This window comes from Sinocyclocheilus grahami, unplaced genomic scaffold (assembly GCF_001515645.1).
Source record: "Sinocyclocheilus grahami isolate Dianchi unplaced genomic scaffold, SAMN03320097.WGS_v1.1 scaffold681.1, whole genome shotgun sequence".
Taxonomy (NCBI): domain Eukaryota; kingdom Metazoa; phylum Chordata; class Actinopteri; order Cypriniformes; family Cyprinidae; genus Sinocyclocheilus; species Sinocyclocheilus grahami.
In genome coordinates this window covers 379,246-392,464 of record NW_015505860.1, presented here as the reverse complement: position 1 = coordinate 392,464, position 13,219 = coordinate 379,246, and the positions used below count along the sequence as shown (strand labels likewise).

At 36.5% G+C, this 13,219-nt stretch overlaps 1 protein-coding gene across 2 annotated transcripts; it reads left to right on the top strand.

Annotated features, from left to right (window-relative positions):
• The first annotated feature begins 770 nt into the window (after positions 1-770).
• LOC107559338 (poly(A) polymerase gamma-like) lies at positions 771-11,452 on the top strand. 2 transcript variants are annotated; one of them, XM_016243121.1, is made up of 23 exons: positions 771-928; positions 1,551-1,718; positions 3,482-3,548; positions 3,629-3,710; positions 3,852-3,961; positions 4,047-4,100; positions 4,199-4,310; positions 4,404-4,493; positions 4,646-4,784; positions 4,938-5,010; positions 5,090-5,210; positions 5,284-5,368; positions 5,444-5,497; positions 6,454-6,573; positions 7,991-8,100; positions 8,205-8,326; positions 8,398-8,561; positions 9,194-9,306; positions 9,450-9,652; positions 9,799-9,879; positions 10,015-10,074; positions 10,151-10,266; positions 10,353-11,452. In XM_016243121.1, exons 1-22 carry the CDS (start codon positions 912-914, stop codon positions 10,247-10,249), a joined length of 2,244 nt encoding a protein of 747 aa, XP_016098607.1. In that variant the 5' UTR covers positions 771-911; the 3' UTR covers positions 10,250-10,266; positions 10,353-11,452. The 2 variants fall into 2 exon arrangements, with proteins under 2 accessions (XP_016098607.1, XP_016098608.1); XM_016243122.1 differs by having other exon boundaries at positions 772-928; positions 9,197-9,306.
• The last annotated feature ends 1,767 nt before the right edge of the window (positions 11,453-13,219 follow it).

Below are 13,219 nucleotides of genomic sequence, written 5' to 3'. Positions count from 1 at the left end.
GTGTGTACCTGTTTTTCTATTCTGGTGGGGACTTAAACCTGAATACACACAGACTTATGGGGACTCATGTCACGGTGGGGACTTAAATTGTGTGTGTGTGTGTGTGTGGGTGTGTGGTAGTAGTAGTAGTAGTAGTAGCTATATTAAATTATTATTTTGTTTTATAAAATTATTATTTATCATTATTAATAATTATAAAAATTATGTTAAAACAAATAAATTAGATTTAAAAAATCAAAAATAACATAAAATAAATAAACAATAAGATTTAAAAATAAGATTACAAAGTAAATAAATAAATAAATAATATTAAGTTAAATAAACTATAAAATTATATATATATAATTTGTATTATATATATAATACAAATTATATTAAAATTAATAAATTAGATCAAAATAAACAAATAAATAAATAACAAATAATAAATAACAAATAGTACTATAATGAATTAGTAGGGGGAAATCATGTAAAAAAAAACATAGTATAACATAGCATAGAAACTAAACATTTTCCACATACTTATTCATTCGTTTTTCACAGTATAAATTTGACCTTTATAGAAAAAAATATAAAGCTTTCTTTTAAAATTCTGGAAAATTTGAGGGGTCCCTCACACAAGCATTTTACTCAAATTTCAGACTCATCACCTATGAAAGTTTACTTGACATCCAGTACAGTAGGTGACGATAATGCTGCTAAGGAGTTATTCGCCATAAAACAAGAAGAAGAAGAAGAAAACATTCATCGAGCGTATCAGGGCGCAGAGCATGTCGGGAGATGTCTGTCCGGTGGGCGCCATATTGGAGCAACAACTATTGTTATAAATTGAGACGGGGCTGCTGCTGGCTAAGTTTACATGTTTTCTGCGTGTTTGTTCTGAAAATATTTGGATATTTCTACGCAAGGTCATGAAAGAGATGTCAACGTAAGTGTTCCGTGCTTCCCAGTGATATTAGTAGGTTAAACGAGTTAGTTGTTGAGGAAAAATGCAGTGCTAGGCTAGTTTAGCCAGTTTATTAATATAACGGTCATACAATGCAGTCTAGCGTATAAGCGGCCTGAATGTGTTTTTTTTTTTATTCAAAAGACACTCGCATACATAACAGTAATTAACTACACATGTGTTGTAGTCAACTGCATTTAAACCAAGTATTTTGGGGGTGTTCGCCAAGTAGTCTTGTCTTTGTTTACACAAACAATGCTGGCGGATGTAAACGCGGTTCATTTAGTCCTTGTTTATGTTTCACTAAACAACCCGCATTTGAATGTAGAAGTACAATGTGGTCTGACATTGTTTATATTGAGTTATATATATTACTCACACACGCGCAATCCATCATACATACACTTTTCTTTTACCTTTCATATATATAGTGCTGTCTTAAGTTCTCATTAGAGAATGTTTCATAAGCAAAGTGCTCATGTTTTGTTGATGTTCTGGTAGTTCTGAGCTCCGTACTATTTGATTTTTTAAATATTTAGTATGTCTACAGTGCAGCATGGGCCTATTATTATTGTCGTCATCATCATCATGTCTTCATTTGCAGGACTGGTGACAGTACGCTTGGCGGGCAGCAGCCTCGGAAACATTATGGCATCACGTCTTCAATCAGCCTGGCCTTTCCCAGAGAGATAGACCATATCTACACTCAGAAGCTTACTGAGGCTATGAAACCATTTGGCGTGTTTGAGGGTGAAGATGAACTCAATCACAGGTGAGGGCTTTCATTTATGTGACTTTGCTGATTGAGTCACTGCTTTCCAGTGGTGAAAGAGGCTTTATTATTTAAATGTGTTGCTCTCCGTTGCGATCCTTTTTAGGGATGCACCGATATGAAAATTTTGGCCGATACCAATAACCGATTATTCTTTATTTTTGAAAGCCGATAACCGATATGTTGGCCGATAAATCTATATCCAAATTGTTATATACTTTTTGAGAGCCTGATTACAAAAAAGGTCTCATCATTAAAAGCCACATCCCAAACACTTCAAGATAAATCAGATAGGCATCATATATAAACACAATATTACAACGTACAATTGCACAAAAGGCTGCAAACGAACAGCGCGCATCTGAAGTGTCTCTGAAGGAAATAATGCATTATTTATCGGCTTTAAGATATCGGACAAATTTTCTTATCAGGCCGATACCGATAACAGAAAAAATTAGCATTTATCGGCCGATACCGATATGGTGGCCGATATATCGTGCATCCCTAATCCTTTTTGTTGCTAACTGTGTAGTATCTTTGATGAAAGTACTAACATAAACCTTTGAAGTAATCTTTATATCCTTACCGGATAATATCTTTCAGACATGTGTAGTGGTGTTTTTGTTTTTTTAGTGGACATTGACCTGTTATTTTTTGGACATCTTATCCTTATCCTGCTCATCTTTAACAAAAATAGAGTGCTGTAAAGCAAAGCACACTACAATGATTAAAAGTTTGAAGATTTTCACCAGCTTTGTATTGCCACACAGTAGAATGTGTAAATAAAATGTGTACTCGTGCTTCCACATTTTTGTATCCCTGCCCATGGACAGTCCGATTGACAGAGAGACCTTGGATGGCAATTATCCCAATGCATTATGGGTGATGAAGTTTCCCAACCTTTTTGGGGAAAGGGAACACCAAAGCCTTTTTCTGTTTTCTCAAGTCATGTAGCACCCATTTAAAAAAGATACTGCATAGACAGCCTAGTTTTATTAAAATTCCATCTTGTCAGCGGTGAATTGGCCAATTTTTCATGTTTTACTCTACAACATTGAATCACTCCTCTGGTATGTGAACTTGTGAGGCATGCTACCACAGATTTGTTTGCTATCTGGCTGACAAGTTTTCAAGTGCCGTAGAACTGATGCTCGAGTGTGCACAGGACAGAAGTCTTTAGTCTTGTAGCGTACGCTTGGAGAGGTGTTGGACATTAATAGTCATTACACCATAGTTCAAACAATACACCATCATAATGTGATTTCATAGGAATTTTATTTAGGCGCTAAAGAGAGTACCCGATAAAAATTATTAGCTCCAATGGGATTGCTTGGTGTCCCAATGGAGACCCGATTTCAAGGGAAGACCTGATTTCTAACAAAAGTGGCACTCTATCGTACATAAAAGTACAAAACTATGTAAAATATCTTACCATACCCTGGTGTCTGAAGTGCATTTGTTTTGCAAGCGGTAAAACACTGAGACCATTAAGAAATTGTGTAAAACAGTCATGTTACAGCTTTTTGAAAGCACTTTTTTTTTTACTTTATCCTCATATTTAACTAACTTTTTTTTTTTAAGAAGATTAGCTTCTAATGTTTTTTTTTTTTTTTTACATAGTTTGATTTGTTGCTGGTTTAAACTAAATATCCTTTAACTTGTATTACAATATTAGGTGTATAAATTGTCTCCCACAAACTAGTTTTTGCACAGTGTCTTGTGTGTTTTTGTAGGCATTAAAAGGGTGTTTGTGTGTTTTATAGGCTTGCAGTTCTTGGGAAGCTGAATTCATTTGTGAAGGAGTGGATTGCAGAAATCAGTGAATCAAAGGTAAATAATACTGCAGGTCTCTTGACCTGATCACCAAGTAACATGAGATGCTTTTCTGAATCCTCCCTTTTCCCTCACAGAATCTTCCACTGTCAGCAGTAGCAAATGTTGGTGGCAAAATCTTTACGTTTGGGTCATATAGGTTGGGAGTGCACACAAAAGGTACATTTAATGAGCTTGATTGTACTGTAGAGCAGCAGAATGACCTTTTAAAGATCTGCAACCGTAAATTAAGAAAGGCTTCACTGTTATAAAGGGGTATATGTACTGTATTGTGCATATCAAATTGTTTTTTTTCTTTAGGTGCTGATATAGATGCTTTGTGTGTTGCCCCACGTCACATTGAAAGAACTGACTTTTTTTCATCCTTCTTTGAAAAACTAAAACAGCATGATGAGATTAAAGATCTACGAGTGAGTACCTTTTCTGTTCCTTATTTATACCTCTGCCACTGCTTTGTTTAAAAGAGTGACTTTTATCCATATAATTCCTTTTCAGGCTGTGGAGGATGCATTTGTACCAGTCATCAAGTTCAAGTTTGATGGAATTGAGGTAAAACAGTTGAAGTGTTTAATATGCAGCCTGGTTGATATTTTGTTTTAAACTTTTCTTTTTTGTTTGTTTTGTTTTTTTTCCCCTCCTCCACCCAGATCGATCTGCTGTTTGCCAGGCTCGCTCTACAGTCAATTCCTGATAACCTGGACCTGAGAGGAGACTCTCTCCTCAGAAACTTGGACATCAGATGCATTCGCAGTCTAAATGGTAATGCCCTCTAACATTTTATTTAAATGTCACATTTATAGTCTAATTTGTCTGTTCTTTTTTAGCTTTACTTATTATTTTTGTGTTTTGCAGGTTGCCGTGTTACAGATGAGATCCTATATTTGGTGCCTAATAAAGAGAACTTCAGATTAACATTGAGAGCGATTAAATTGTGGGCCAAACGTACGTCTGATTTAAAACTTGCCTTCAGACGCTTTTTGTCTGGTTTGAAATCAAGACTTCTGATCTCTTTTGACTGAATCTTGGCTTGACATGCTAAAATCAAGTCAAGACTGCAATTCAATAACATGTCTGATTTGTTTGTTTTTTTTAAGGCCGTGGAATCTATTCCAACATGCTAGGCTTTCTTGGTGGAGTTTCCTGGGCTATGCTCGTGGCCAGAACATGTCAGCTCTATCCAAATGCTGTTGCCGCCACACTTGTGCACAAGTTCTTTCTGGTCTTCTCTAAATGGTGAGGTCATAGCACATCGTGTTCAAATGGTGGAACTGAAACTTCACGTATTGTTTTGTTGATAATGTCTAGTCCTTTCCTGCAGCCATGGAATATCCACAATCCCACCTCACCCCCCCTAACTGCATTTCTGGTCTAATTTTACTTCATCAGGGAATGGCCAAACCCTGTGCTTTTAAAGCAACCTGAAGACAGCAATTTGAATCTGCCAGTCTGGGATCCACGGGTTGGTATTCTTATGGTCATTGTAATGAGATACAGTTTTTCTGGACTTTTCACTATACAGTTTGTCATTTTATTTTTAGGTGAATCCATCAGACAGGTATCATCTGATGCCAATCATCACTCCTGCATATCCACAACAGAACTCTACCTACAACGTGTCCACTTCCACACGCACCATCATGAGTGAAGAGTTCAAGAATGGTGTGTAATAGATTGTCTCTTATTGGCCATTTCTCTTGACCATTTGCTCATTTTTTAAAATTTCCTGTTTAAGGTCTCACTGTTACAGATGAAATTCTTCAGGGTAAAGCCGATTGGTCCAAGTTGTTTGAACCTCCCAACTTTTTCCAGAAGTACAAGTAAGTGGATATCCACAGTGTCATATTAAAGATCAGTTCAATCAGTTCCTTTAATGTTGGTTGTTTTGTTTGCAGGCACTACATTGTCCTCACTGCCAGTGCATCCACTGAAGAAAACCACCTTGAGTGGTAAGAACTCAAAATTAATTTCTGGCTGCTTTTTTTTTTGTGTGCGCAAAAACATTTTTGGAATTTTGATATTTGTGTCAGAGACTTAAAAAAAAAAGTTTGGCTTGCTTCAGGCTAAAAATCTACCTCAGTTAATGCTGTAAACTATAGAGAGTCCCATTACGTGCACATTACTATAATATTATAGGAGCCCAAATTATTAAATTCAATTGCTATTTAAATTTGGATATAATGATCAACATTTGAATAAAGTAATAAATTGTATGAAAACATGTAAATCCCACATAATCCAGTTTTTACATTACTTTCTAACTCTAATTATAAAATTATAATTCATTGATGAAATGTAATCGGTTACACAGTGGCTGTCAAAATTTGTTTTTATGACAGATTGATTTAAATATACATTAAATAATTAGACGTCACTAACAGGTAATATATAATAATGAATATATTGGCTTATATTTAGAGAAATGCTCAGTCTTTCCTGAGGTAAATGTAATGCTATGTGACTCTTTTTTTTTCCTCACAAGCTGTAGTGTTGACGTCTTTCTGTGGTTGAGTGAGCGATTTACATGTCACGAGATGTCCGCGTAGCCATCACGCCACATCAAAGAGAGTCAAAATGACATTTATTGCTTGAACTTCCTGAAAAAAAAATAATAATTGCCGGAATTTAAAAGATGAGGCTTTGTTTCCTATGAACAGTAACAATATTTAAAACTGGACGTTTCAAATTTGATTCGGCACATGCAGTGGTTAAAACAACGCTGTATTTGTTCTGTTCATACAGAAAATTTTCAAATACATGTACCATTCCACCCCTAATGTTCAATATTTAGCAAATTCTCTATTTACACTCTCTAATCAGTTCTCTGGTAAAAAAAAATAATAATAATTGGATTCTGGGTATGGAATCACAGAATCTTCATATAATGATGTTCTGGCCTCAACAGGATTGGACTGGTGGAATCAAAGATAAGAGTGTTGGTTGGAAATTTGGAGCGCAATGAGTACATCACCCTTGCCCATGTCAACCCACAGTCTTTTCCCGGATCAAAAGAGAATCACAATGAGTAAGTAACAGATGGGTGGGTGGCATGACCAAAATGTTTTATCACCATAATGGTATGATATAGTGTTTTATTAATGTATAGCAAAATAAATAAGATTTATACAATTTTATCACATGACATGCCTCTGGTACAAAACCAAATCTTTGTGAAGGTCATCTCTGGTAAAAAAAAAATAATAATAATTGGGTTCTGGGTATGGAATCACAGAATCTTCATATAATGATGTTCTGGCCTCAACAGGATTGGACTGGTGGAATCAAAGATAAGAGTGTTGGTTGGAAATTTGGAGCGCAATGAGTACATCACCCTTGCCCATGTCAACCCACAGTCTTTTCCCGGATCAAAAGAGAATCACAATGAGTAAGTAACAGATGGGTGGGTGGCATGACCAAAATGTTTTATCACCATAATGGTATGATATAGTGTTTTTGTTTTATTAATGTATAGCAAAATAAATAAGATTTATACAATTTTATCACATGACATGCCTCTGGTACAAAACCAAATCTTTGTGAAGGTCATTCTTCTGTAAATAATGCAAAATAGTCTTTATTTATAGTCAGTTATATATAAATAGTCAGATTTATAACTGTTCTGTGGCCAATTCACACCGCACAGACAAACGCCAACGAACAAGTTGGCTGTTCGATTTAGAATTGAATAACTGTCATGTTCACACTGCCCCAACAGACACTGACAAACTTCGAGTCAAGTTAGTCTGACTGGGGGGGGTGTATAGTCCTGTAACCACAATCAAAACTTTACTGTTATTAATGTATTTTATGCCATTAATAATTGACCTGAAAAGACGGTGAATAAAACGAAAGAGGCTGTGGGTGAAGCCATGATTGCTGCTATGGGGAAGACAGGGTGCCTACTAGAATTTATGCAGAGAACTGCAGTGGGAAGATTTTCAAAGGTTTCAAAATTTTACTCGGGTGGTCCCTAATCAGTTTCGGTTTGCCATTTTTTTTATAATTTGCTAAGCACGCCAATCACCTATTTTGCAGTCTTGCCTCATTGTCATAGCAACGGTTCGTGGCCAGGTCAGTTTACGTCAAGAGTTTGTTGGAAAATCATATCACACTGCTCGGACATTTCACGGCCCAACAAACGCCGTTTGAACAGTTGGGTTAAAACAAACTGTTGTACCAGTACATTTCTACCATTGTACTGAAATTTTGATTTTAGCAGTATGCTCAGGGGTTCAGCTTTGCTTCCTAAATTACCTTTAATCAACATTTTGTAATACCCATACTTATTTTGGGGCCATGGAACAGTACAACAGTGAATGAGTGCTCGGCCAGTGTGAGTTTTCCAACAGCGGATGCTGATATCAAATGGCCTGTATATACAGATTACTCAATTGACCTTTAGATCTTATAAATTTGCATATTTGCACGCTTTTTTTCCACAGGAATGAATTTGTTTCCATGTGGTTTATTGGAATCAGCTTCAAAAAACTGGACAATTCTGACTGTGTGAATATTGACTTGACCTACGACATCCAGTCCTTCACAGATACTGGTAAGCTGCTCAGCTTCTATTGTTTTCCACCATCCTCATGTCCTGTGGATGTAGTTGTGGAAACTTGGGGTCTTTTAATGTCTAAAAGTGGTGTTTCATTGTAGTTTACAGGCAGGCAAGCAATATCAATATGCTAAAGGATGGCATGACTATTGAGGCCACACATGTGAAAAAGAAACAGTTGCATCATTACCTGCCTCCTGAACTTGTGCAGAGGAAGAAGAAGGTAAAAAAAAAAGTCTGTGTTTATAGTGTCTCTAAAAAAGCTAAACTGTATCCTATCTCTCTTTTGGGCAGAGTTTGGGAGAAATAAACCGGAGCTCAAATGGTGGCGGGTCAAAGCGCTGCTCTCTGGATGGCAGTCAGCTTGATAGCTCCAGGGACACAGATATCGGCACCCCGTTCAGCTCTCCTACACTAGTCAGCAAACCATGCCAGCCAGTCTCCTCACCTGAAGACAGGTAGTGTCATTGATCAGGACAAAATCTTTGTGATTTAGCTAGTTCAGACCAAATGATTCTCAGGAATTTCTGAAAGATTGCAGGATTTTATGCCACCTGACTCAAATACCTGTCCAAGGGACTGAAATGCTATTTTCAGTTTATGGTATCACTGTTGACTGCCAGCAAGCCTTTACAAGTTCTAGGGGTTGGAACAGAAAACAAGACTTATTACTCTATTCTTGCTTCAGTGCGGAAATTATAAATGTCACAAACTGCATGTAGAGTGTCATGTTTTTTTTGTGGTCAAGCTAATTTTATGGCCTCATTTTCAAACACAAGAAATGTTTAAATATGAGTTAGTTGTAATGTCAAAATGCTGTTACTTAAAATTACTTACAATTACTTAATTCACTGGCAGTGTCTTATAGCAGTGTTTTAATTTGTTTCTGTATGAACTTTTCTTCATTTCCCTTTTTTTTTTTTGTCAGTAGTATCACCCCACCAAAGCATCCAGTCCTTGTATTCATTAATGTCAAAATGCTGTTACTTAAAATTACTTACAATTACTTAATTCACTGGCAGTGTCTTATAGCAGTGTTTTAATTTGTTTCTGTATGAACTTTTCTTCATTTCCCTTTTTTTTTTGTCAGTAGTATCACCCCACCAAAGCATCCAGTCCTTGTATTCATAGACAGCCCAGCAACATCAGAAGTTTCTCCTCCAAAACCAGAACAGGGAATGTCCATTCCAGTCATCGGATCCAGTAAGTGCTATCATGGACTTACTTGTTCCTGTTTTTCTATTGGGGAAACGCACAATTGTTTTTTGTTTGTTTGTTTTTTTTTGCATTCATTCTGATTCCACTCATCTAGTTCTTTTTATTTATTTATTTTTTCTTTTTTTCAGTGCCCATCGCCACTCCAGTTGCCAAGCCCCCAGCACCTCCCGCTGGCAACACCATTCCTACAGTGGTGGGCCGTAGTGTGATACCACGTATTACCTCTTCCTCCCCTAGCCCCACTGAGCTGCCCAGCAGTGTCAATGGAGCACCAAAGAGACCTCACTCTCCATCTCAGGAGGATCCACCTAAGAGGCACAAAGATACAGAGGTGCTAAGCTCTTTATAAAATACACAAGTCAAGAAATCCATTACAACTGATCAACCTTTCTGTGGATCACTAATATCAAAATATTTAATCCAGTCTCAAAACTTTAAGCATGTCTTAATATGTAAATTAATTATCTTTTGCTTCAGGTGTTTTCTGATGACTCTGCGTTTAAAGAGCCATACCCTCCAAATAGTAATGGCTTGGACTGTGAAGAGAGGCCAGCAGGGGTGAGGGTTTTGTTTATTGCATTACTCTCAGGTGTTGACCACAGTTGGCTCATGTTACTGAAACTGTTTTCTTGCATAAACACAATAAGACCTCACACAATGTTAGTGCAAAAACAATTTTGTTTTTTGACATAGGAGGGTCTTTCAGCAACCAAACCTATGCCAATACCAACAATTGATACATCAAGATCACAGGTAATTAACCTGATCATCATAATTTGAAGTCCACATCGGAATTGAAATGAGTTTTGACCGTCTTTTGTGTTTTCAGAGACTACCTAGTAAAGAGCTTCCGGATGCATCTTCCCCAATTCCCACAAGCAATCTCCGCGTTATTAAAAATTCAATCAGGCTCACCCTTAACCGATAACAGTGAGCTATCTACAGGTAACATGAATTGTTACTGTTGCTGCCACTCTTGGGTTTGCCCTTTAATCTATTTTTACCCTCTTCTTGAACATCTGTCTGCACAGGTTGTCCCTTAAAGAGTGGAACCACACTTGTGTAACAGCAGTGCTGCTTTTAAACTGCTACTGATATTTGGCTGGTCTTCCTGCTTGTTACAGAGTTACTGTAAAGTATTGTTTTTTTTTTTTTTATGCCTTACTGTGTCAGAATGCTTGCTTAAACATCTATTTGAGCTTTTGAAACATTGTACTGTAGATGTAGTTTGTATATAACTTTAAAAATCATTGTTAGTCTTTCTATGCCACCTTAATGTAGTTTTTATTAACAAAAAAAAAGTAAAAAAATAATTGTCCTGTTTGTCACTGTAAATGAGATTCTTCATTGTTTGTCCGAAGGTTTTCCTTGCAGTCTTTTTGTATTCACTGTATTGGTTCTGGTACAGTTTCTGGGAGGACCTTTTGTGTGGGGTGCGTATGTGTGTGTATAGATGGACCAGCATTAGTAACTAAAAACCATGACTCCGTTACCTATCACAGTAAACGCTGCTGCCACTCCATAGTTGTGTTAACAGCTCAGAACAAAAGAACAGTATTAGATCAGAGGTTTGGATTTGTTGGGCCAAAATTTAAAGGCAAGTTTGGTTTTACAATGTTTTCGATTGTTTGCTAAATGATAACAGAGTCGGTGTTGGTTTTTGCATGTGCATGATTGTATTTCCCTGCGTCTAGGGCATCACCCCTGCGCCTCCCATGGAGGTCTGAATGGCAGTGTCTCCTGAACTTCAAGAACAGAGACTAAATAATATTTCTGCCCTCTTTCCATGATTTCCCCCCTTATTTTTTTTCTCTCTCTCTCCCCCTCTTTCCACAAGCTTCTGTCCTACCCTGTTGGGGTGTACAGAGAACAGAAACTTACTGTTCATTTTGGGGTTTCTTAACATTTTATTTATTTGTACCATTATCATTTTTTATATCACAGGTATTGTTGAACTTCTTATTCCTCTAGACATTAGTTTAATCTCGGTTTGAATCTTCCTGTTACCTTTAGGACAATTTAAAAAAAAATCTACTTGTCATTCTTTTTGTAGGGCAAAAGTTGTATTCGAAAGGGTATTTTTGTATGTAATGTAAATGCCTTCTTTACATTAAGAACATAAAATTCACAAACCCCCAAAGTGGCGCCTGTGGTTTTTGTCTTCTTTTTTTTCTTCAAAACAGTGGTCTTTGCATTACAAGGAGAAAAGCCGGGGCCTTTATATACCTATTCTTTACCAAGTGTAGACTATCAGATGATAAGTGTCATTGCTTAGCATGACGTCATCGACTATGGGCGACCCCTGTGACGTACATTTTAGTAATGAGGTTGTAAACACACGTCGCGTTAACCATTGTCTTCATATAGATGCTTCAACACCAAGTTATAACCCTATGGGTACATATCTTTGTAATTAACAATTCAAGTCAAAGCGTAATTTCTCTCTAAGAAGTGTATATCCTCTGTTGTTGGACAAACTTTCTTGTTTGTGGGGTATTCCCACTGCGTACAGGGGATTACCCTAACCAGTAACAGTTGCGTGAACTTCAGCAAATAGCCTACAAGCGGCGTCCATTTTAAAAACAGTTTGAGCGACTGGTCATTCAGTCTTAATAACAATGCCCACTGTTAAGCTAAACTGTCTTTTCTTTCAAAAGTTGATCATTGGTACTTTAAAGGAATAGTTCACCACACAGTGAACGTTCTGTCGTTATTTCTGATCCTAATGCTGTTCCACAGGCTTTCTTTCTAACGTGGACCTACAAAAAGAGATTTTAAGCAAAATGTGAGGGGCTGACAGCGGTCACCATTCAATATCGCTGCATCTTTTTTCCATGCATTGAAAATGAATGGTGAGTGGAGCTGTCATTTTGACTAATGTCTCCTTTCGTGAACGAAATGCACGATGAGTTGGAACAACATAAAGGCGATAGTATTTTCATTCTTTGATGAACCGCATCTTTAAGTCTGTATTATAAGAGGAAATTTCTATAATCAATTAAATAAGCAGGAGAACATAAAGAGTGAAAAAAAATCCCAGCGAGTTTCTGACTTACTGAAGTGAAACTTTTTGTAAGAAATTAAATTTTTCGTGGGATTTCAAAATCTCAAAACGTATTCTTATTGGTTGAAATGGAAAGTAAAGTAAATACATTAATTATTACAAGCACCTTGACTTTTCTCGTTTTCTTTCTGCCTAATTTGAATTTTACGTCGCCCAATGCACATCGTTTGATTGACTGTGCGTACGCTGAAGAGTATGGCAAGCCTTATTAACATATATTTAAATAGTATCTATTTTTATATCTAGTACTTATTTGGTATTTAATATGTAATCCAGTAGTGACTGCTATCTGTTCAGTTAGATACTATGTAAGGAATAATTGACGATGGGTCACTAACATAAAGTGGGTGAGAGAGAGGAATATTAGTCATTAAATAATAGACATCTCAAATTTAAGTTATGCTAAAGACTATATGCAAATCTGAGTAACATATTACCCGCATCCCAGTTATTTAATTCTGCCGGTAGATACCTAAACCTAAATTATGATATTGCTTGCTTTGTGGCGGGATTACCACCTTGGGTGTGTATTATATTTCTAATAATTCAACAACACTGAGTCAATTATTTTGCTTATACTACAGATAGCACACCTCAAAATGTCGATTTATTTCAAGACATTTCAGGTTTTTGTCTCTAAAACACTCTTGTGTGTATAACTAATTTTTTTACACATCCCATCTCAAGCCTCTGTTGCTCATTTTTAGAGCTTCCATAAATTTTTTTTTATTATTGTTATTATTATTTACTAACTCAGTTGTGTGTGCATGTGCATGAAATTTGCCATGGGTTTATTTTCTAGGTTACTTTACAACAAATTATATCTGTACCTTT